The sequence below is a fragment of the Echiichthys vipera genome, assembly GCF_963691815.1.
Source record: "Echiichthys vipera genome assembly, chromosome: 21".
Lineage (NCBI taxonomy): Eukaryota > Metazoa > Chordata > Actinopteri > Perciformes > Trachinidae > Echiichthys > Echiichthys vipera.
In genome coordinates, this window is record NC_139846.1 from 7,999,743 (window position 1) to 8,025,347 (window position 25,605).

At 41.1% G+C, this 25,605-nt stretch overlaps 1 protein-coding gene across 2 annotated transcripts in view; it reads left to right on the plus strand.

Annotated features, from left to right (window-relative positions):
- The window catches only part of apbb1ip (amyloid beta (A4) precursor protein-binding, family B, member 1 interacting protein), a 44,512-nt gene that overhangs the window by 8,742 nt on the left and 10,165 nt on the right, over nucleotides 1–25,605 (plus strand). The window contains exons 1-6 of one of the 2 annotated variants that reach the window (XM_083936350.1): nucleotides 4,275–4,423; nucleotides 13,469–13,528; nucleotides 14,745–14,832; nucleotides 16,764–17,059; nucleotides 18,666–18,743; nucleotides 23,496–23,655. In XM_083936350.1, coding sequence (XP_083792476.1) covers nucleotides 13,469–13,528; nucleotides 14,745–14,832; nucleotides 16,764–17,059; nucleotides 18,666–18,743; nucleotides 23,496–23,655 — 682 coding nt within the window. In that variant the 5' untranslated portion in view covers nucleotides 4,275–4,423. Of the gene's footprint in view, nucleotides 1–4,274; nucleotides 4,424–13,468; nucleotides 13,529–14,744; nucleotides 14,833–16,763; nucleotides 17,060–18,665; nucleotides 18,744–23,495; nucleotides 23,656–25,605 lie in introns of those variants that run through there. The other variant, XM_083936349.1, reaches the window with a different exon arrangement.

Here is a 25,605-nt window from a genome sequence, read left to right on the forward strand (position 1 = left end):
CTTATTATCTCAAAATTCTGACTCACTCTCACATAATTGTGTTTAATCTCTCCATTATTATCATAATTTTGACTTAATATCTTGTAATTTTGACTATTTCTCTCATAATAATGTGTGAATGTGCTTTCTCAAAGTTTCGACTCATTGTTTACTTAATGTCTCATTATATCATCTCATAATGTTCACCTACTATCTAATTGATTGTTGTCTCCTAATATTGACTTATTTTCTCAAAACTTATTTTGCTTACTTACTCTTGCATACTTTTGACTTGTTATCTCATCATTAGTATCTCTTCATGGGCACTTAATACCAGATATTTGTCACTCATCTAATAATTTAGCCTTAGTTTTTCACAATTTTGGACTATTATATATTATATTTCATAATATTCGTATTAATAATAATTATATATTCTGTCATAATGTGGACTAAATATTTTTTAATTTTTACTTATTATCTCATACTGTTGATTTTCTTATTCATCAGTTTGAGTTGCCGTTAGTATTTTTTGTTGTTGTCAGCAATGGGCCTCCATACCAGGGCAAGTTTGACTCGTGCTGGTAAAACAAACCTTACTCTTCTTCTTTGTCGGAGATTAGTTTTCTTTTGTAACGCAAATTAATCCAGCCAAGCAGAGCAGGAGGAGCTGATTAGAAACTTAAATGAGTTGCCTACCTTCAAAAAGATGCCGCTAACAGTGGGTCATTTTCCTGGCCTAACCATGCAGAGTTGATCAGCGCTCCACACAGAAAATAAGAAATGCATATTGGTAGCATGACCTGCTCTCCACCACCCGCTGAGCTGGAATGTATAGTACAGAGGAGTACAAACAGAGGGCACTACAACACTCCCAGTGCATCACCGTTCACATCATCATTGTGACACTCTGACCGCTGCAGTGCTATATTTGACAAATGCTTTATCGTTTTAAAAGGTACCCACTGTTTTTTTCATTATCACCCCATTTTCTTTTAGTGGACAAAAGCCCAAGAAAGTTTTTTAGAGGTGGTGTTGGAGCACTCTACTTTAATATGATGAAGACTAATGGCTAAAAAGTATGCCCTCTCTTACACCTCACACCGAAACATCTGGGCTTCTGCAAAGACTCAAATAAATCGGGCTTTATTTTGGAACCTGTAAAGGCTCAAATTGGAGCTGCTACTCAGACTCTGTTTGTAATATACCTACAAAAAGTAATTTGTGCGTAATCAATGTATTAATAACTGTAGAAATGACGTCCGGAGCACAGAAGGATATCAGGTGACGTAGTATAAAAGCGCCCAAATCTACGTTGGGAAGCACGTGAGGTTGGTGTATGGGTCCCCAAAAACCTAATCCTCTGTACTAATGTTGTGTTGCCTAAACTTAACAGTCACTTACCTACCCATCGCGTTTCAGAGCATTCAATAGAACATCATATTTCATAAGTTATACGATATGCATTGTTCTACTTTACTTGAAATACACAAAATTTGTACTAAAAATAACAGCTTCTTGACTGTGATGCATGAGCTGCAGCATACATGTGCAAAAATACATTATCAGTATCCCCTCTGTTGGACCACCCTCAGTGACTGAGGAGTGACTGCAAAATCCACAAAAATCACTCCTCTCTTTATTGCCGAACTCCCAAAACGCTTAATCAGTGTATCTGCTTGAGAAATGTTCTCCAAGGCACCGGCGTGCTCGTGTTTGGGGGATGCTTGGAGCTAATGGGAGGTTGCCTATGGTGTCCATCTGTTTGTCAACCCCTGAGAGAGGAGAGAGGAAATGAGGGTGGTTGGGACACATGCCTATACGCCGAGTGTTTGTTTAATACATCACGAGCCATGAAAGGCTCTTGGACACATCCAAGGTTATTTGGTTTCCCCCCGCGGTGCTCAGCTTCACTGCATGATGACAGGATTTTGCCACGGTGGTCCGCGCTTCCCACTGGAGCTGAGGCTCGTCTGGGAGAGAAATCGGACATAGAAGGGCTAATAATAGCAAAATAATGCAAATGGAAAACAGATTAAGGAGTTCGCATCATTATTATTTACTTTCTTATTTATTTATTATTTTGACCTGTTCCAAATGTGTTGACAGACACTTCTGTAAACAGAGGAGAGACCGTTAAAAGATGTGAAATCTTGTTTTCTTGGCCTCCCAGGTTGACTCAAGGAGAAATGCAAATAAATAGAGCTATCTGTGTCTGCCTGGTCAGATAAGAGCCAGAGGCTATTCATAGCTTGACAGCTTGGCTCTCCTTGGTTCCCCCCCTGAAGATAACTGACCTTGTTGCACCACACCAGTGTCTTAAGATATTCCTTCCTGATTTTAAGCCAAGAAAAAAAACTCTTGAGCGCATGTGAAAGCAACTTCTGTGTGCCTACTGGCCTCACACCCAATGACTTTTCAAGGGGTTGATGTCAGAATAAAATCATGAGAGTTTCGCTGCTGTGATCTCAATCATTTGGCGTAATGTCTTCATGAAACTCAGTGCAAGCTGTTCTTTTTTTTCTCTTCTTGACTGTCCAATAAATCCAACATTTAATATTATCATTAGTTTTTAGTCTTGGCTCATGCAAGTGAAGTACAATGACTCCAGGAAGAAACAAGCAAACAGAGTAAACAATAATATGGAGAAGACTCTGGCTCAAGAACATGATTAATCTTGGTTCTCCTGACCTGAGGAAAAGGAGGAGAAACTGGAAAAGCTGGTTTCATTCAACCAGCACTTATTTCAGAGGGAAATATTCATTTTTGAAACTCTCATTCCTATGGTCTTCTACCAGCTGACCAACGGAGGCTATAGCAGCTATAGTTGAGGTTGCAAAACTCAAAACGCAGTTTGTACACAAATACAGTTTATCTTCATGGATGTGTTGATGCCAAATTGACAATTAATATTTCATGCTTAGGAAATAATAGTGAATGGTGGTTAGCACTGTTGCCAGGTTCGAATCCGGGCTGAGGCTCTTGCAAACAACATGCAAACAAATGAAACATATATGACACTGCTAACATGGTGATGTTCAGCAGGTATAATGTGTATCATGTTCAGCAGCTTAGTTAAGCATGTTAGCATGAAATCATTTTCTAATTAGCACTAAACACAATTTACAGGAGTTTGCATGTTCTCCCTGTGTCTGCGTGGGTTTTCTCCAGGTTCTCCGATTTCCTCCCACAGTCCAAAGACATGCATGTGTTAATTAGTGACTCTAAATCACCCGTAGGTGTGAATGGTTGTCTGTCTCTGTTTGTCTCTATGTGCCCTGTGATAGACTGGCGTCCTGTCCAGGGTGTACCCCGCCTCACGCCTGATGTCAGCTGGGATCGGCTCCAGCCCACTGTGACCCCGATAGGGACAAGATGATGAAGATGGATGGAATCTAGTGGCAGTCTTGCAAATAGTGACCCGTCCCTGCCAAATCTTCAAGTCTGTGACTAAAAAACTATAAACTTTTAAAGCCTTGACACACCAGCTCGACAGTCGGCTGTCAGTCAGTCAGTCATTCTGTTTCTAGTTTTCACAGTGTTTCTGCACCGTTGCTATGGAGAGTTATTTCCTCTCACAGAACATACATGCAAGCCGATGGCTGTAGTCTCTGTGGTGTGTTCATGTGCAGAATTTTGGGAGAAACACAACAGTCGGCCTTTATCAGTTCTTTGAATTTGTGTTGGTGTGTCTGGGCCCTTAGATGTGAGAGTGTGTCTTTCTTCCTTCAAAAGTCTTTTCAAACTTGTCTGGTAGGCATAAGGCGCCTTGAAGAGGTTCGTTTAACTTAATTTAAAAGTTGTACAGCAACTGATTCTTAATGTACGGATCTGTCTAAAAGGCGACAGTGTATTTTTCAGAGGAATTTAGATGACTGGAGCTCAGCTGGAGTCTGGTGTTCACCGCTGTGTCGTGCCACATTACCACTCCTGTCTAAAGACCTGCTGTAAATCAGTTTCAGTGAGGTGAATTATTAACCACGACATTCCTCGTGCTGAATCAGCCGTTCTCTCGATCCCGCCGAGACCTCGCTCTCATTTTTCCTTTCCAAATACTCCATCGACTCAAGTGCTTGTCAATCAGCAGCACGATTGGAAGTCACGGCGAACTTGACTGCATTTTTGTCCTGCTGTGTTTGAAAGAGTTGCAGCAGATAAGGAGGACGGCCCCGGCGCTGCCCTGACAAGACTGTTGTGAAAGTGTTGAGCTTTACAGAAGGAATGCAGTGACAGGTCCAGACCTGAACTTCCGCATTAAGCAGGAAGAGCTCAAACAGTCAAGAGAGCCAGATGCAATCCACATCAACACACACATCTGCCTGTATACGAGTGTTTTCTGGTGTTGAGCTCTATTGCAGAATAATAATTTGAAGTGGAACTGAAGTCCATGAGGCTGTTATCTTGAAACTCACCGGTGAAAACAAGGATTAAAACACTCAAAAAGGTGAGTTTCATCTCCGCTAGGTTTGATGTCGGGTTAACGGTGAACACCCATGGCTTCTTTCCTCTACATGACTTTGACTTTGACTTTTCTCTATATGATTCCTTGCTGTTTTTAGTTATCAATCCAGATAATGTTCATAATACAGAGTGGAAATCACAGACATCCTGACACATTTTGTGATTTAAAGCTTCCTACTTGTTACCAGCTTGTTTAAAAAGCTGCCAAATTATGCTGTAACAGTACAAAAACGCTACAATTGTCACTCAACATGTTTTTGTACTCAAGAGATAAGATTTAATTAGGTTGCTGTACAGTGATAAAGCATTCATTAGGCTATTCTAACATAATGAAAAAGGGTGTTGTGCTCTTGCCTTTCCAACTGGGTGGACCCGGTTCTAATTTCAGACGGCTGTATGACTCAATAACCACATGAAACCGATAGGGTTGGCCTCTTATGTTAAAGCTAATGTCACTGATGATAGGAACATTTTGTACATTTGGCTCCTTGAGATGAGATTTAATCACAGAAAATGGACTGAATTACTTATAAAATGTGTGTCGCAGCAAGAGTTTATTTGGAAGGCTGAGGTAAAAACCTTTTAGCTGACAGACGTTGACTGCTGTCAAGAGCCAGAAAACGCTGCACTATGTGTTTAGACAGACTGTCCAGTGACTCGTGCATGAGAGGATCTGATGTACAGAAAAGAGTTGAAGGGTTTTATAAATACAACTGGAGGGGCAATTATTGCCCATGTTTGATTTCTACAGAACCACAAGCTTCCTGCAGAAAACTGTAGTGCTGCTCCACTACATTTCAAACACAAATCCTCTCTTTTTTACAATTATTTTTTAGCTTAAGCTACTTTACAAACCCTAAACAATTAAAATAGTGAGTACCTACTTTTGCTTTAAGTACCTTTTTCTTATTACATTCTTTTATTTAAGTAACATTTTTAATGCACTGTTGTACAGTATTTTATAGACTTATAACAGTATTTTCACTGTGACGGATTAGTACTTTGACTGCCTTCAGTTCTTGGTTCTGCTGCCGACCCCCTAATTTGCCTCCTGTACAGTAGAGCGCGTCCACTTCTGTAAACATATCTGCCTATAAGACCCAAGTGAAGACATCTGAGCCGAGTAAGAGAGGGAGTTCCTGCACATTATGGTAAACATGCTGCGCCTCGATACGGCCACTTAAGTGTTGTTGTCTGGGTTTCATTTTAGGAAACTTGAGTAACGTGTGTGTGTGTGTGTGTGTGTGTGTGTGTGTGTGTGTGTGTGTGTGTGCGTGTGCGTGTGCGTGTGCGTGTGCGTGTGCGTGTGCGTGTGCGTGTGCGTGTGCGCGTGTGCGTGTGCGTGTGCGTGTGCGTGTGTGTGGACACATGGAAAAGGTTGAAACATATTTGAGATTATTTAGAAATGAATGCTATATGTTTCTGTGTCTTTTTATTTCTTTGGTTAGCAGAAGTAGAGTGGTGTGTTTTCGTATTGTATTGTGCGGGTTTGATAGGGCGCCAGATTTTCAAACGCTGACAGATCACATATTTGTAAGAGTGGTTTCTGTAAAGAAAAGAAAAAAATGGTGCAAAGAAACAGCGACATACTTTCATGATTGCATTCCTTCATGCTGCATTGTCCAAAGTAATGTGGATATGAAAGGTCACAACTTTGTTTTACAGTAAATGCAGTTTTTGGACGGGGAAATGAAATTATCCCATTCTTCTCTCCATCTCAGTTTGCAGAGGAGGGGGTCCGCACTTGTCATCAGTTTGTTCGATTGTAATGGAAAACTCACTTCAGAGCACTTTGCGCATCAGTAATGCTTCTTTCAAACAGCGTTGGTCACGTCACTTTCTCTTCCAACTGTGAAGCAACGTTGTCCAATATGGCTGATAACATTTTTTTGCATGATTTCACAACAGATCCATGTCATCTCTGATATCTTCAGACAGTTTTTTTTCATTCATGGTCGATTTCTTTTTAAATGAATGACTGGACATGTTAGGAAATAAGCTTATTCACTTCCCTGCTGAGGGTTTGATGAGAAAATTGATACCACTCTCAAGTCTGTACACAACACGAAGCTGGAGCCAGGAGACAGTTAGCTTATCCAGTTGAACTCGGAAACCGTAATTTCCGAGTTTGCCAGACAGAGATCTGCTCCCAGTATCAACAGCAGTTAAAACTGTAGGAAAACACCGTTGATTCTTACTTCTGTCTTATTTGTGTCTCATGAAATCAGGCGTACACACAGTACTGTCCATTTTCTGTCTGTGGCCGCGTTGCTACGCTGTTTGTACGTGCAAAATATCGCTTAATTCAAATAGCAAGTGGAATTGCTAATAATGGCTTATCTTGCTAAAAGTAAAACTTCCCCATTAAATACAATGGGTTTTTTTTTCTACTTGTAACTAGCACAGTTCTGACCTCTGGAAATAGGCGGAAGAATCTAGCATGGCTGTCAAAAGAGTTTTTAAAAAGCAATCTACCAAACCCTCTAAAGCTCATTAATTAAAATGAACAATTATATCTTGTTTTCTTAATTCATAGGCAGATTTTATATTTAGACAGAGTCAGGCTGCTCCTCCTCTATTTTCAGTCTTTATGCTAAGCTAAGCTAATCTACTCACCTGCTGGCTCTAGCTTCTGCAGACAGCAGAATAATAGTTTTAATAATATTCTCAAATAAAAGAATACGCTTATTTCTTAACATTTTAAACCATTCTTTTCAATTTACAATCTCAAATATCTCTGTTTTATTCTCTCGGGCGGCACCTATGGTGGGGGTCATCCCCGGGTCCTATGTTCCCCGGGTCCCATGTACCCCTTTCCCCAAAAAGGGTCCTATGTTTCCCGGTCACGTAGACCTCTGCCTTCGCTGATTTAATTGAGCATTATCTTAGGATCAGGGTTAGGGGGTAGTGTTAGGGTCTAGATAGGCGTATTTGCTGGGGAATTTGGTACTGATTGTGGGAAAAAATAACAGACCGGGGAACATAGGACCCTTTCTGTGAAAAGCAGGGAAAATATTGGACCCTTTTTTAAGAAAACTTTTCCCTGGTCACATACAAAGCGGGAACATAGGACCCGGGGTACATAGGTACGCTCCCCCTATAGTGATGAACTGTAATTGAAGTTGTGATTGGATGTAAATGCCTGTAAATGCAAAGGCTTTCTTCAATGGCATAGGCTCAAACATCACTGTGTAACCTCATTCGGCAACAGATAGTGACTTAACAGACATTTATTTAAATGAAAATCTTCTATTACTTAAAGTAAAACAAATAGCCTCTACTGGTAATCTAATATGATGGTTATGACAACATTTTCTGTGGTTTTCCTCTGTGTTTGTGTTTTGCAATATCATACCTACAGATGAAAAAAATGCTTTCTTAGGTCTAATTTTACAATCATGCATTAATATGCGGAAGAAGTGATTATAAAGTTCACAAGCAGGCTGCTGTTTGCTGTCAAGGTCTGACCAATGCTGCACTCACCCTCTCTGACTCCTCTATGAGAGTTGGGAGCGCTCCATTTAATGCATTTGGCATCTAAAAGCAGCTACCGGGAAGTGACCTGAGTGACTCTAATATTTTCCTTGTGTGACTTTGAGTGTCATCATACATAACATCATAGAGTGGGATCTTGTATTGTGTACTGTATGGCGGTTGTCATAACGCTAAATAAAATTTGACACGCCAGAAAGAAGAGGCAGATAAAAATAATTATGGTTTACAAAATATTTATTTCTATCAGGTTTTTTCTCATTTTTGAGATTGCAGTTGCTTAGCATCATGTTTTGTTTATCCTGTATGCTGCTTTATGCAGAATATTACGCGCAAAGATCCATGCAAATTATGTTTTCGTGCCATTGAAATGTGACATCATGGGAATAAAGGAAACAGTAGTGTTAAGGTCGCAGGTAGCTGCTCTTGTCACCATCTCCTACATGATTTCAACATTGCAAGTGACAGGAAGTTCACCGTTTACCACTTCCCCCCTAAAGGGGCAAACCATTCTCGTAAAGGGGTGGAGGAGTGGGCCCACATGCTGCAACAGTGAGAAGGGCCCACACATTATACTGTTATACTACTGTCACATGTAAATTATTGCCTGGCACACAAAAGAAAGCTTAGTCATTATGGAAAATACTTTTTTTATCTGCAGTATAATCTGCCCAAACTCATTTATGGAGCCAGACAATACAGTTTTCATAAGCTTCAAACCGTTCATCATGCACACGCCATGTGTTAAATGTTGGAACGGTATTGATCCATTTCACATTCAAATGAGAAACATCGTCTCACAGCGCTGTATGAACTCTTGCCTGGAACAAAATCAATCACTCTTGTCTCCTCTGCAGTGTGACTGAGGGTTTGCCCACGAGTGTCTCACTTTGCTTTTGATTAAATCTCTGCAAACGTTTTCATTCTTATTTTTTCTCGTTGGCTCTCAAAGTTGACTAAACTGTGATGAGTGAAAGCAGCCAGTTACACTTTGTTAAATATCATATTATTTTCATATGTAATGGACCATAACAGCAGAAAAAAAGGAGATATAGTTATGCAAACATTGCTCTGAGTGAAAGAAAATCTCACTGTTGAGTTAAACCAATGAGATTAATGAGTCGTGGCTTCTTCTTTTTTTTTAGGTTAGTGGCTAACAGGACACAAACAAAGAGGCCACTATGAGGTCTGTTTGAGATGTGCTGAAGTCACAGCTCAAGTATTACTTTCATTACTATAACCACGCTAAACTTAACCCTGGCTACTTCTAATATAAACCAAAACAAAACTTCAAATACAAGCGTCTCACGTCTTAGAGCTAAACCATAATCACATATAATCATTCCACAACTCAACCTCAGAGTTTAGCAGATTTAATTTAGTGCTACAAAATTAGCATAGCTGCACTAACATAGGTAAAAACAGAGCTACGCTCATAGCTAAACTGCTCCTATGTAATCACTTCTAATGTCTTTGTTTTATTCAGATTTTGTCTTGAACTTTGCACAAAATACAACGACAGAAACTAGGTTTGCCTTTGCCGCTATCCTTTTTTGCCTCATCCTGCTTAAATTGTTTGAAATATTGATAGTTTTAACAAAGTAAGATGACACACCTGCAGGTTAAATCAATCTGGTTTGTTTTCCCTCTTGGTGCGATCTGTTTGGGAGGGCGTTAACACAGTGATGGCGCTCTGGTGCAGACAAAAACAACCGAACACAGATAATTTCTGGAGCAGTTCTTTTGTGGTCGAACAGGGCATGACTCCAACTAACAGGTGTACTCAAATCTGAGCTCAATGGCTCAATAGCACTAAAGACCTTCTTTAAACCGGCCCCAGGTGTGCTTTGCATTCTGGGAAACTGCTGAGCACCAATAATAGTAAAGAAATATGCACTAGTCCAGAACACAGGAGCTTGCTGTATTTACTTTCTTGCTGACCATAAGCGGGCTGAAGGTTCTCACGTAGTTTCCTAGTAGATGCAAAGAAACGGAACCGGAGGGAAAGTACTCCAAGTTTATGAACTCACCAACTGATTCAGATTCATGCTAACATGCTCACAATAACGATGCTAACATGCTGATGTTAAGCAGGTAGTGTTTACCTTAGTTTAGCATGCTTACATTAGGTAATAAGCACAAAAAGTACAGCTGATAATGATAAGGTCGGTGCCTCTAGAAGACGTCAGGAAGTAGAGCGGCTGTCCAATAATCAGAAGGTTTGATCCCCAGCTCCTCTGAGAGAGTGTCAAAGTCCCCTGTGCTCCTGATGAGCAGTCAACTTGTAGCCTTGCAGCCTCTACCATCAATGTTTGGTTCACTCATAACAGCGCTATGTAAATGCATTACAGTCGATTAGGATGCATAATGTGGAAACCGTGAATATCTGTACAAAAGTGAATGCGGATTCCATCCAGTAGATGTTGCACTGCAAAAGAAACCTTTGAGTTCATGGAGGCACAAGAGGAAAAATTGAACACCAAAGTGTGGTTTCAACTGTTTAAAAGAGAAATCTAATTTCCTATCCATGATTGCTTTAGCGTGCTGCCATGACCAAAAAAGGAGGCCAGTGAACCTCATTAACAGACAACCAAAGGCAGAAAATGGCTGTTTAATGTTCACCGGGCTGGTTCAGCAGTTACAGCAGTGAGGGGCGGCAGTATCTCAGTCCATAGGAGACTCGGCCGGTTCAAGTCCCTGTGTGGACCATGAATGGAGCATGGACTGGTGGCTGGAAAGGTGCCAGTTCATCTCCTGGGCACTGCAGAGGTGCTGTTGAGCAAGTCGCCGAACCCCCAACTGCTCGGGCGCTGAACCATTGGCAGCCCCCTTGCTCTGACATCTCTCCTTAATTGCATGTATATAGGTCCTGTTTGTGCATGTGTGTGTATTTCGGGTCTCTGTGTGTGTAACCTGTATAATAATAATAACAGAGTGAAATTGAATTTCCCCTTGCAGGATTAATAAAGGATTTCTTCTTCTTCAGTAATACTCTGTGCTGAAACGTCCCTAAGCAGTAAAACTGCACCCTCACAGGATCAGGGCCATCAACATGCATGGGAGCTGTGCAGCAACAAATATACAGCACATTACATTTGTGGAATGAGCGAAGTTAAAACCCCCTCAAAGCACCACCGTGAGCTGAATGAACTCCCACTGACACCTTCCCACTACTGTTCATGTTCCACTGTAAGAAAACAGGGACTCTGTTTTGACTGCACATTCTCGCTCATCATAACATTTGCTCTGAGAAAAAGGGGATTCAAATAATACATATGTCACAGACGGCGTGCTGAACATAATTACTGATGGAAATCTCACATGAATCTTCAGAAGTCCTTCCAACGGCTATTTTTGGACTTTAGACTGAGAATATGAACTATGTCTGAGTTAAAGTATATATATCTGAAGCAGCAGTCAAGTGTATATGAATCTTCAGACTTGGACAGCATTTTTTTAGCTAAGCACAGGATGCACTGTTGATAGTTTCTGATTCTTTACGAGTATTCATATTTTAGTTCTTTAGCATAGGAGGAGACTTTTGCGGATTTTCGGGTTCATACTCCACAAGAACATTGCTCTAGCACAGGGGTAGGCAATTCTGGTCCTGGAGAGCCACTGTCCTGCATGTTTTAGGTTTCTCTGTGCTCCAACACAGCTGATTCTAATGATTTGCTCATTATCAAGCAGCTGATGCTTGTCACAGTTTGATTATTGTTAGACTCAGGTGTGTTAGAGCAGGGAGAAACCTCAAACATGCAGGACAGTGGCCCTCCAGGACCGGAATTACCCACCCTGCTCTAGGAGAACATCAAAGTTCTAGTTGACATGTTTTAATGTTCAAAACACATTATTCTATATTCTATATTTCTCATACTGTCTGTCTGAGTATATCTATATTCACCTTCTGTCTGAAACGCTCCGTTTTAGCGCCTGTCTCTTTAAGCCCCCCTTCCTGAAAAAGCCCAGTCTGCTCTGATTGGTCACTGTTTCTGGATCTTCTTGTATCTGTGCTATCTTCGTCTCTGCACCATCACTGCAGCCAAGGGACGACTGTAACGGCACTGTATAAGCACTTTCTATCTTTTTATAGTAAAGTTGTGACATCACAACCTTACAGAAGTCCTGACGGCTCATTTAAAGTCACAGAATCTGAGGCCATGGCTCTTAGCAGGAAACCGGTGGATTGCTTACTCCAGGTAGGGAATGAGTCCTTACCCCAAGTGAAGGAGTTCAAGTACCTCGGGATCACGTTCACGAGTGAGGGGACGATGGAGCGTGAGTTTGGCCGGAGAATCGGAGCAGCGGGGGCGGTGTTGCAGTCGCTCTACCGCACCGTTGTGACGAAAAGAGAGCTGAGCCGGAAGGCAAAGCTCTCGATCTACCGGTCAATCTTCGTTCCTACCCTCACCTATGGTCATGAAAGTTGGGTCATGACCGAAAGAACGAGGTCGCGAGTACAAGCGGCCGAAATGGGTTTTCTCAGGAGGGTGGCTGGAGTCTCCCTTAGAGATAGGGTGAGAAGTTCAGCCATCCGTGAGGGTTTCCTTAGCGTTGAAAGGAGCCAGTTGAGGTGGTTCGGGCATCTAGTAAGGATGCCCCCTGGGCGCCTCCCTAGGGAGGTGTTTCAGGCACGTCCAGCTGGGAGGAGGCCTCGGGGAAGACCCAGGACCAGGTGGAGAGATTATATCTCCACACTAGCCTGGGAACGCCTCGGGATCCCCCAGTTAGAGCTGGTTAATGTGGCCCGGGAAAGGGAAGTTTGGGGTCCCCTGCTAAAGCTGCTGCCCCCACGACCCGACCCCGGATAAGCGGATGAAGATGAGATGAGATGAGATGAGTTTCTGAATACAGACTGTGTGCGTTTCGTGGGTTTTGATTCTTTTGACAGTATTTAATTAGCACCTTTACCTGCTTTATAATAAAAAAGACATGGAAATTTACTTTTTACAATATGGGGCCATATGCATTGCAATCATGTCATGTGACTGCATGATTTCCTCACATAGCGCTCTTTAATGACAGCACATCACTGATTGCAGTGGTGAGATGGTGGACTCATGGCTTAAAATAAAGTAGGACTTTGATAAAAAAAGTACACCTTATTCCTAAATCTGACTTAAAATACAACAATGAAATAGTACAGCACTCCCCAGTGCAACAAGACACAACACGTTTAGGTGAAAAATGAATGCCTGGAAGTTATGCATAAATACTTTTCTTCCTTCTGTCCTGGTTGGAGATGTTTTGCAAGATAGCACGGCCTCAGGGCACTTATTACAGCGGTGCACATTTCAAAGTAAAGTAGCAGTACCGCGTCTCACCACTGGCTGTGTAATATGCATGTGTATTTAACAGGATTTACCTCTTCATTCCACACATGCCTTCACTGGTATTCACCATGACGATCGCATCAAATCAATGGAAAGTCTTCAGTGGGAACATTGATACGTTGACAGTCAGTATTTGGTCTCATGGTAAAATAGTTTACAGTCTCATCTTTGACTATTTCTTTTGTGTTTGTCACTTCAAACAGATGGATGACATTGACGCCATGTTCAGTGAGATGCTGGGGGAGATGGACCTCCTCACTCAGGTGAGCTAACCATGACGGTTGTCATGACAACTGAGGTCGTACAGTTTGATTCTAGCACTTCCCTTAACTACCGAGGGCTTTTGCTTCTATTTATTTCTCTATTATCAATTTTAATATTGTTATTATTGCTTCTTCTTATTAAGTTGTGTTATGTATATCCATAAGATTGGATTTTATCTGTTTGTTTGTTTTTACTTGCAAATGAACTCTTCATTACATGAATAAAAGCAGACAAAAGCCAACAAAAACAATAACAACAAAACTGAAGAAAAATAGAAAAAAGAAATGACAATGTTAAAAAAGAAGTTAATAAAAAAATAAAATATAATAAAAAATTAATAAATAAAAATGAGTAAAGAATATAATGAAATAAGAGTGGATGGAATCATAATAGAGTTGTTTATGGAACAGCATTGACTTTTTGGTTTCACTTTGATTCATAAGCCTAATAAATTATTTGCAATAACCATTTTTATTTGTCTATAAGTCATTTAAATATTATTATAAATATCCAATTGGAAAAAATTACAGCAAAGCACCATAGGAACCTTTTTTGCTGTCCCAGTAAAGTGCATCAGAGCCTTTGTTTTTGCAATTAATTATAGATTTTTAATTCAAGCTCTTATACACACCTTTAATGCAACAACTACTGAAAACAACACATTTTCTCCAGACTGCCCATATGGTTGAATCCCTCACCTTAAACCTTAAATAGACTTTTCTCCTTCAGAGACAGACGACAGACTTACTAAAACCTACCATCGATCACCGAGACACTCTAGACTGGCAAGCACAACAGACACAGCGGGGGGAAACACTCTTTGTGGTCAACTAACAACCATAAATTACACTCTCTTCTGGAGGGGAGGTCAAATGGCATGAGCCAAGCTAAGAGATTACACATTTTTTCTCTTAGTGAAAAACCCTGCTGATAACTTTGATGTTGTTTTCCAACCCGCCAGTCCTCTGAAATCACTTCCATTTTGCCAGGGGGATTTAATAAAACACATAGAAGCCCTGTTAGGTGTGATACCCAAAAACAGATGTAACGTTACACGTGTAAATATTATATATTATTACATAAAGTTTGGGGACAGTCTATGTTTCAGAATGTGTTGTGGATTAACTCACTGAGCCTCCGGGGGTCTTGTGGCAGTACAGATATTATATCCATGCTCTTGTATATAAACACTGCCTTGTTCATTCTTCCCTGCAGAGTCTCGGACAGGAAACAGTACCGCCTGCGTCTCCCCCCAGCCCCAACAAGGAAGTCAACTTATCTTACGGCTTCACGGACCTGAATGGTGACTTAACATTGTGTCTGTCCTGTGTGTGGAAATACAACAAAAAGCAGGGGTGTTGAGCTGTTCTACGATGACTTAGCCCACTACACCATTACAGTTGTGCAACCTGCAGAATGCATGTTTCACCAGTTATCTAGAAAATTATCAGATTACAAGTAGTGACGTAAAAGGTCGACAAACAGCATATCAGGCGACTGTTCAAGAGGTGGTTGCAGATGAAGATTAAGCTCATTGTGTGTGCCTGTTACTCAGTGTTTGCTCAAAACAACATGTTACTGTTAAAGTAAGGTTGCAGAATCTGTTGTCATAAGTCCACTTAAAGTCTATCCGTACCTGTTCTTTCTCCTGTATGTCATTAAGTACTTCAGTCAAATCCATGTTGCCAACTCTTTTCCAATGAAAGTAGCCACACAAAAGTTGCTAAAAGTCACTTGATGACTCGTTTGCATATTGGTGACGTCATCATGCAGCTTAGCGATGTCACAGACCATGGGTTAGAAGCAAGACGGCACAAGGTAGATGCTAGTTAATACCCGCTAGCATCACTGCTACCACTGCTATCAACAGCTTTAGCATACAGTTAGTGTAGCGACACTTTTTACCGTGAGAAAATGCCTGTACATATAATATAAACTTTAAACTGTACAATCGAACATGTTCCTGCAGGAATGGGATCCTAAACTACAACAACAGATGTAAAGGCAGTGTTTACATTTTACATACACTATTTTACATCTAGCTAGCTATACGCTAACGTCAGGTAAAGATGCAACTTGGTTGCCGATGTTGTTAATTTCTCCCCATTTTTGGATCACATTCCTGCTGGAATATGCTCAGTTTTTTTAGTTTTTGTTTTAGAAGACACAAAGTACAGGGTTATGGCTAGATAGGAACCGTCTTGTGTAAAGCTCTTGGGAAGCAAGGTGCGTTAAGTAGATGTCTAAAGGGGAGCGTATCTATGTTCCCTGGGTCCTATGTTCCCCGCTTTGTATGTGACCAGGGAAAAAAGGACCCTTTTTTAAGAAAAAAGTCAGATGTTCCCGCTTTTCCCAAAAAAGGTCCTATGTTCCCCGCTTTGTATATGACTGGGGAACATAGGACTCTTTCTTTCTGAACTTCGGACCGAAAAGGGTCCAATGTTCCCGCTTGTCACAGGAAGGGTCCTATGTCTGTTATTTTTTCCACAACAGGTGCTGAATTTCTGGCAAATAGGCTTATGTAGACCCTAACACTACCCCCTAACCCTGACCCTAACCGTAACAAAGCGCTAAATTAAATCAGCAGGGGCATAGGCTTACGGGAAAATCGACAAACGCATCTCGAGCCCTTCCGAGCTGAATTGCAAATATTGTCCTCATGGTGGCACTAGGCAGTAGAATTCATTTTTCGTGGGACCATGAATGTCTGTACAAAATGTAATGACAATCTATTCAATATTGAGATATTTCAGTCAAGACTATTGCGACTATTGCAACCTTTATAAAGGAAGTTGTAAATAATGGCTCAATGGTGGTTCATTCAGCATATATTCTGCCCGCTCCACAGCACCACCAGTCTTTATTCCTCAGGGAAAACAAGGGAAGATGAATGAGGAATCATAAGCCTTCATTTTATTTATCTTATTTGTAAGGGGCCATGTACAATCAATGTTACCATTTGGGCTTTGTGACAGACCATTTAGTTAGTTACCATAACACAAAAAGAGGACCTTGTAAAAACTGAAATTTCTTAATGTTTAGTGAAACCGGTCATTTCCAAAAAGGAACTAAGGCATCTCTTACATGACAGGGATTAAATAAAAACAAAAAACTTTTTGGCTGGTGGTCAAATATTGACAGTAAACACCTCAGGTCATAAACTAATAACTGGCACTTGTCTCTAATGGACCTGATCAGTTCTTAACTAATAAAATGATTATCTCCTAACTCTAGAGTCCCTCAATGAACTGGAAGACAATGATTTGGATGCTCTCATGGCTGATTTGATGGCTGATCTCAATGCGACGGAAGAGAAACTTGCAGCGCAGATAGAGGGTCTGAAAACGCCATCGCCCACCCCGCCAGACCTGCAACCACCACTGCCTGAAGGTGTGAGCACCCGCCCCACCTCCTCCCTTGTTTCCCCAACATCACCAGCAAGCACCACCAGCAGCAATGTTAGCACCCCGGCCTCCTCCACCGCCTCCCCTTTGCCAGCTCCGCCTCCTCAGGCTTCAAAGCCGACAAAGGTGAGTCAGACAGAGAGCACAGTTTGTAAGATGAGAGTTGCGTCTCTGCAATTACCTTTTAACCTCTCTACTACTGGGAACTGGGCCAACATTTAAGATGTGAGGGTTTTAATAAAGGCTTGTCAGAGTAGTAGAGAGTATGGTTGGTACAGTTTCAGAGATGGAGAGTGGTGAAGAAGTGAAAATGTTTTTGCATTGTTCGGCTCTGAAAATGCAACATGCAAGAGCAGACACATGAAGCAGAAAGAAGCAATAATGTCATAATCTCTGTTTTATTGGTGGCCTGTCTTGGTTTACCAGAAGAAATCGCTTCCTGATCCGTGCGTGACAAGACGGTATTACAACAAAAACATCACCAGTTCCCAGCATATACATTTCTAGTGATTTCTCTTTTGTCTTTGTGGAACTGGGATGAGTGGTATTGCTCTTATAACAGTCGGACGGTGAGATCATGGTGTAGTTGTTCCTGGACGGAGGCATCTGTTACAGTTACACAGACTCATGAGGCGAAACAGCCGAAAGTCTGTCTGGAACAGATCAAACACATGCAGCCATGAGGCAGGAAAGAGTAACAGGATCAATACCAAAGGGTGGAGAAGGGAGGTAAGCTGTGGCAGTGGTGGTGGGGGGGCGAAGCCAGACGGGAGCTTATTGCTTTAGCAGGGCTTGTTACCTCATCCTTCTGAGGTAAAAACACCAGCTGTGCTGAGGCAGAGAATGCGTCATTGTTAGGTAGAGGTATACAAGTTCAATAAAACTGCACTGCAGGCAGGATTCTTATAAGCCAAATTAAACGGTATCCTTTCCCTGCTAATTGAGATTTAGTAGATTACATCTTTAATGTCCCAAATGCAACATTGAAGTGAAGTTCCTCCACAGAAAAGAACTTTCCACAGTTTCATCTTTAACTCTTGTTTACCTTTAGCACTCTTTTAAGCAATTGCTCAACATTTTTGGAAATATCCATATTCGATTTTCTTGTGGAGGATTAAATGAGAGTTTTAATACCTCTCTCATGCATACTGTATATGGTAAATCTGAAGCAACAGCCAAGGGGAGTCTGAATCTGACCCGGGTGTTATTTGTCTGAACCCGGCCTGAGATTTGTCCCATCAGGCTCAGGTCCACACTCTAACAGCCAGCAGCTGATTAGCTTAGCTTAGCTCAGCATAAAGACTGGAAAGGGGGGGAAAGACTTACCTGGCTCTGTCCAAAGGTAACAAAATCCGTCTACCAGCAACTTTGACTCACTAATAGGTGCTGGTAGGCAGATATTGTTACCTTTGGATGGAGCCAGGCCAGCAGTTTTTTTCCCTGTTAAGACTTTATGCTAAGTTACGCTAACCGGCTGCTGGCTGTAGCATCATATTTATTGTACATACATGACAATCTTCTCATCGAGTTCTAAGAAATACACAAATAGGCATATTTTCCCCAAATCTTTCCAAAACTATTCCCTGAATGTATTACACGTTTGTGCTCTGTGCAGGTTGCTGACATCAAAAATGCATCCTTGGTGCTTTTCAAGGTATAATAGTGTAGCTATGGTAGTGGTATAATGAACATAATTTCTGCACTGTATAATATCATTGTTTGTCCTTTTCAGGAGGAGATTGAGGCGCAGATGAAAGCAGACAAAATCAAGCTCGCTCTTGAGAAGCTCAAGGAAGCTAAAGTGAAAAAGGTAAGATGAGAAAGCGCTGAAGTGTGCTCATCTGATCTTACATGCGCTGGCGACAGCAAACTTTAGAGACATTGGCCCTCATTTATCAAACGAACGAACGGCAGAAAAACGTGCGTACGACCATTTCCAGGCAAACTTCGGCATTTATCAATTTGGACATGAGCGGGAGCTACGATCAAATCTCACGCCTGGTCTGAGATCGTGTACGCACATTTGAGCCTGTGTATTTGCGGTGCAGCACAGCAACAAACCTCAGCTGTCATTAAGCATAAGCAGTCACATATTAAGAACAGACAAAAACGGATTCTTAAAACGAATAAAAAAAAATTAAATTGTGGTTGGAGCAATTGATTGTACTCGTGTGCATCTGAAGGCACCATCAATGAATGATTACACATTCATCAATCGCAAAAACTACCACTCGATAAATGTACAGGTGATTTGTGATGCCAAGCTATCGCTTTTTAACGTGGTGGCCAGGTGGCCAGGGGGACACACACGATTCTTTTATATTTCAAAACAGCTCGGCTCCAGCCCCCCGCGACCCCAAAAGGGACAAGTGGTTGGAGATGAATGAATGAAAAGGAAAGCGCACTGCAGAGACCCAACAATTCCCCCGTAGAGTACGGTGGCAACGAAAACCTTCCCTTTAACAGGCAGGATCGTCAGACAGACCCAGCTCTCTGGAGGACGGACATCTGTCTGCACCGGTTGGGGAGAAAGAAAAGGAGAGAGAAAGAGAGAAAAGACACACAGATGGAAAGGGAGAGACAGACAGACACACTTCCAGAAATGCAAGCAAGCAAAGCCTAACAGTAACTATAATAATATCTATAGTAATGTGACTAAGACAGTTAATACAACAGACTAGTAGAAACAAGCACAGCTAAGGTGATAGAATATGACAATGATAATAATTATGGTGGCAAACATGATCAATGATGAGTAGTGGCAATAGCAGCTACGATACAGCGAGACTTACCACTGGTGGTGTTTTTATGGCTACAAATTTTATAGTTTTTTCTTCTAGGTGACAAAGGTTATCCTCTAACCGAATACCTAATAACCCTGCTGGCAAACCCCGCTACAGAGCAGGAGCGCAGGTCCAACAGTGGGCACAAATGCGTTATTCTTTTCCATACAGTGTTTTTATGGGCCCCTTTTTTTCCACTCTTAAGACTGCCAAAAAGCATATCTTTATTTGGCTCGGATGTCAGGATGCCGATCTGTGTGTCAGAAAAGTTTCTTTTATAACCAGCGTTCCTTCTCCCCATGTTTGACCTCAGTGGGCGAGGCCTCCGAACCAGGAATATTTAAGGGCGTAACATGTTAATGACGATCGAATTCAGCCGCCGCATTTATCAAGGCCCGCTCATTCGTACGCTGAGATTGGTCAGATACGAATGTTTCATAAGTCACATGTGGGTCCTTTCCTACGATCAATTCTGCGCTCAGATCTGCGCCCGTTTTCACGCAAGATTGTTAAATGAGGGCCACTGTGAATCACAGCTACATGGACGTCATTGTAAAAGGCACAATGATCAGGATCTTTTGTTTCCTTGGGAAGAGCCATCAATCACATTTATGCACAACTACTTTCATCCAGCCAGCGTCCTGCAGGACAGCTTCCCCTCTTTGGCTGATATGTGGACGCTTTCTCATCTTCAAAGCAGTCAACAAAAGAACAGACATGTGGCCTTGCATGCAAAGCTGCACATCAGGATGTGCACAAAACTAAAGTAGTCTCATGCCAATTGCATGCCATAGTTTTATTGTATCATAGGTGATGTGACTGATGATGTGACTGCCAAGTTTGGATGAGAAGTCTCATAATTGACATGGATGTGGCTGCATTAATGACCTGTTTCTCTGTTAAGATAATTATTACTTCTAAGAAAAATCTAAAGGGAACTAGGAAAAAAAACAGCTCTTCCAAATTGCCATCTGTGTGTGTGTGTGTGTGTGTGTGTGTGTGTGTGTGTGTGTGTGTGTGTGTGTGTGTGTGTGTGTGTGTGTGTGTGTGTGTGTGTGTGTGTGTGTGTGTGTGTGTGTGTGTGTGTGTGTGTGTGTGTGGATGCTGAGGAAACCCAGACCACTGGCTGCTTTCACAGGAACATCTGTCCCGGGGTTGTTAGACGCAGAAGAGCAAGGTGCAGCCTCAGTGGTTTCAGCACAACCGTCTGTGGGCCGAAAGCCTCGAGTTTCAGATAAACCCACAGCTTTCGACACGGATCACGTATTTTGAACATACCTGCCTCGCATGCGGAAGTAGGGTCAGAGGGAAAGTAATTTTATATCCAGTGACATTTCATTCAACCGCATGCCAAACCTAAATTGTTTTCAGGAGGAAGGTCAAGACCGAGGTACGAGATCAAACACTCTTGCGATAACATCTCTGAAACTCACATTTTTTATGACACAAGGCGAGCGACTGGCTAACCTTAGTTCTGTGGAACTCCTCAGCTCCCCAAAGCTGGATTTGTTTCAGATGAGAGGGAATGTGAACCCATATGAGTCTGTGAAGATCGCTCTGATCCGCTCCAGAGCAAAACTAAGCTCGGCCAACTTGGAGAAAGGTAGAGGGAGGGGGGGCAGACGTGCTGATGCTCCGACTCTTCTACCAAAACTAACATTAGTAAACAGAAACAATAATTTACTGCAGACAGCCTCTAATTAAACTAGATAATAATTAAGCTGCATGTGGTTCAAGACTTGATTTCATGTCACACTTTAGAGACACCTGCTGCTGTCCGCAACATGTTTTGACTTCAATGTGTCATGCAGATGACACAGAAAAACCTCCCATTAGAACCAAAAAAACTTTTGGGTTACACTTATTAACTTTCTTGCAGAGAGTTAGGCTACATCCACAAAATGTTTTCATTTTAAAACAAAAATATCTCCGTCCTCACAAACCCTTTAGCTCAGTTTGTGAACTAATATCGCCGTCGTAAACACAGTGTAAGGCTGATAACGGCACTGGATGTGGGAATCGTTGCTTGAATTGTACCCTCCTCTTGTGCATGTAGGCAGTAGTAGGATTATAAAATGCAGAAAAAAGCTGCTAGCATCACCAAAAAAGTCAGACGGAGCTGTAATTGGTTATCCATGTTCAATGAATCACCGGTAGTCAAGAGCGTGACGAATCAGGGAAGGGCATTTCGGGACAGATGAGACCCAATCAGGAAGCGAACGTGGGTGTGTGCGTCATCACTTTTAAAAGGTCTCTGTTTCCACCGGTCCAGACTACAATGTTGATGAGTTTTCAAACTAAAAATGGGGTCAGCAGAGTTTTCAAATGTCTCTGTTTTAGGGGTTCTAAAATGCAAAATGTAGCAAAAGTGATGCGTTTTAAATTGAAAATGTATTATGTCCATTGAATATGAAGCTTCAGCCAGAAATCAGCTGGATTTTATATTTATAAAACTATCCTCGAGCCCAGAAAAACAATTGCAAACCTGTGAAGTCATCCAAATGTAAAGACAATGAGCGGATTGGGCGGGGCCTTCGGGAGATCCGGTTCTTATTATACATCCATGGTGGAGCACACATAGAGGCTGGATTATTCAGCTGGTATATTTATTTGTACGTTACATAACACAGAAAAAAAACAGTTCAGGCTGGTTTTGGTAAGGCTGTGAAAAAAGACTATATCCATAAATAGATCCGTAAGTCAATGAAAGATAAGTTAGTCGAGGTCTATGGGTATTGGGCAGCTATAGCAGCAAGTTTCCAGCAGCTGTGCACATGAACTGAACCAACTGCAACCATGATCTCTGCTCTGAAGGAGCGTCTACACCTTTTTAACAGACAAAAGTTAATTCATAATCAGCTAAGACAATAAAAGATCGATTCTATGTAAAACAACAAAAACTATTTCCAATCATTGCTTTCCTGGGTTTCATGGTTTGGAAGTCTGTCTGTCAAGAACAGGAACTTACTTAATTCGGTGGTGAAATGGTCCAGTAAGCTCGTAGGAGAATCTCAGCGTAACCTAGCCTCGCTGTACACCAGACAGACAACAACTCTATTTTAAATGACCAACAATTTTCAGCTTCTCCCTTCTGGAAAAGGGTTTTTAGTTCCAAAGTCTAAGACCAAGCGTTTTAAAAACAGCTTTTTTCCAGCCGCAATCATGCTTATGAACAAGCTGTAGAAACTGGTAAATGTGCACACAATGAAACTGGAGCATTTATTATTGTATGTATTATTTAATAATTTGGTGATTTTAAGATCATTTTATCTGTATTTTTTACTATATCTTAACTCTGCTGGTCAGTTTTAAGCGTCCTAATTGGGATTAGAACTGGAGAACTTGAATTGTAACTGTCCCATTTGTGTTTGTGTGTATGTGTTGTCTGACACTTTTAAACTGCACAACAAGCATACCTACGGGTACAAATGGATTAGTGAACCTGAACCTTACATACAAAAACTACTGTAGTACTGTTTCCTTAAACAATAAACCCCCTCTGTTCTGCTCACAATGGTACAGTCCTGGTAGACTCCCCTCTACTCTTAAGCCTATTGGAAGCTCTCACTTCCTCTTTGGCAGTTTGGATCATGGCCAACAGGTCACATGGATGCAACAAACACTTGGTTGATTGAAGTAGTGCATAACCAATATATGCTTTCAAATGGACAATATCAATACATTCATTTAGTTCTTTTGTTAACAGTGTGGATGATGGCAGTTAGCATGCTATACCCATATGATGCTAGAATAATAAAGGCACCCATTTTCTTTGACAGTTGGTGGTGAAGGTGCTGATGAACGACGGCAGCGCCAAGACTCTGATGGTGGACGAGAGGCAGAGTGTCAGAGAAGTCCTGGACAACCTGTTTGAGAAAACTCACTGTGACTGCAACGTGGACTGGAGTCTGCGCGAGACCAACCCAGAGCTGCAAATTGGTGATTTACTGCAATATAGCATCCAATATACTGAAACATGTGGTTGCTATGTCAGATAACACATACACACACAGCTTCATACTGCAGTTTATCACCAACATTCAACATCAACACATGTGGAGAGACGTGGTTTTCACTGGGCAGGAAAGGGATTGTTTGATAAATAAGTAAAGCTGTGAGACAAATTATAGGGTGAAATATCTAATATTTGCCTGTGAGATAGAGTAGAAGTATAAAGCCACATTTAACGAAAATACTTGAGTAAAGTACCTGTACATAAGTAGAGTAACTGAATAAATGTACTTAGTGACATTCTAACACTGAACAGTACAAATATGAACTGAATAACAATTTGAAACTAATGCTCAAGAAAAACTGAAATTTGAAAAGATAAAAACAATAGAAAATGATATTGTATATATATATATATATATATATATATATATATATATATACTGTATATAGGAGGGAAACAGCGAATACTTGCATGTCTTGTAACGCCAAAGTAGTACACAAGGACTGAGGTTGTGGTTAAATACGGGGTTTTATTTTTACCAACCAACCCGTGAGCACTAAAGTAAATCAAGAGCAAATAAATAACATAAAAATGCAGTTTATAAAATACATTTGTGTACGTCTTTCCAGGAACCCAACAGGTGGCACATTACACTACAACACAAAATACACACATCTCATACAGCCCGCAGCTTCAAATTTAACTTGTACAATCACAAAACTTCACTTAGCATGCACATTTTCCACATACACACCCAGCATGTAACAATGCAACACAATAAATAAATAATATATACATACCCCGTCCACTGCCTACTACTTAAGTGGGTTCATTTCTTGTTGGTCATCTGCTTCTTTCTTTATGAGCTTGTTTGCTTGACATTCCTTCAATTTCGCAGCTTTGCAAGGTGTGCCGATAATTGTGATATATATGTGATGTACGGGAAATCAGATCGATAATTAGTTCCACCTTATTAAAACCAAAAAGGTGATGTAGTGAATTTGATTAAGTGCTGATGTGGGGCAGTTAAATGTCTCAACAAGAATAACATAAGGAGGCTAAAAACCAAAAGCATGAGGCAAGATACATTAGTAAAATAATGTTAAAATCATCACAAAAAACTGCACTTAGGCAGAGAACTGTCGCTGATTTATGACTTTTTCTTTTTTTGGTAGACCAGAAAGGAAAGCTCTGAAAAAGTCTAACCTGCTGCTGGATATAAAAGAGTGCATTATTAGTCTCTCTGTTGCTCAGAGAGAGATGATCTCACTTTAGTTGTCATTTAAGTTTTGAAGTCAAAGATGAATCTGAGGTTTCTTGCCTGTTTGTTTGGGTTGTTTCTGTAAGCCGCAGTATATTTCTGTTTGATCCTGGTTGAGCTATTTAAAGGATTCTGTGACATCAAGGCGCTAATATCAAAAAAAAAAAAAAAAAAGCATCAATCAGCCTTGTGTTATGGGAAGACACTGCCACATAAAGCTGTGTGTCATCAGCATAGATACAGATTTGGAAGTATTGTAACACGGGGGGACTAATGGGAAATTAAGCCTGCATACTTACTGAGGAAGGTTTATGACCAAAGATCAATCCCCATTGATTTGAATGTGTTGTTACAAGTTGATATACTGTAGCACCGTGACGGGTTTAAAATGTGGTGTTTTATGAGAGATTTGCTGTTTTTAACACCTTGTGACAGGTTTAAGTGTTTTCAGAGGGAAAGTAAGGCGCACATTTCCAGCAGCATTTTGTAATAAATCAAAAGAACCGAGTTGTTAGAAAAAGCAACCCCCAAACTTTTATTAACAATAAATGTGAAACGAAAAAAGGTGACTTCTATTAATTCATTGCAGTCGTTGCAGCAAATAAACCACCATAACCAGAAAAACACAGCAGTGTTAATATAGACTTTAACAAGACAAGCCTTCAGTGTGTTT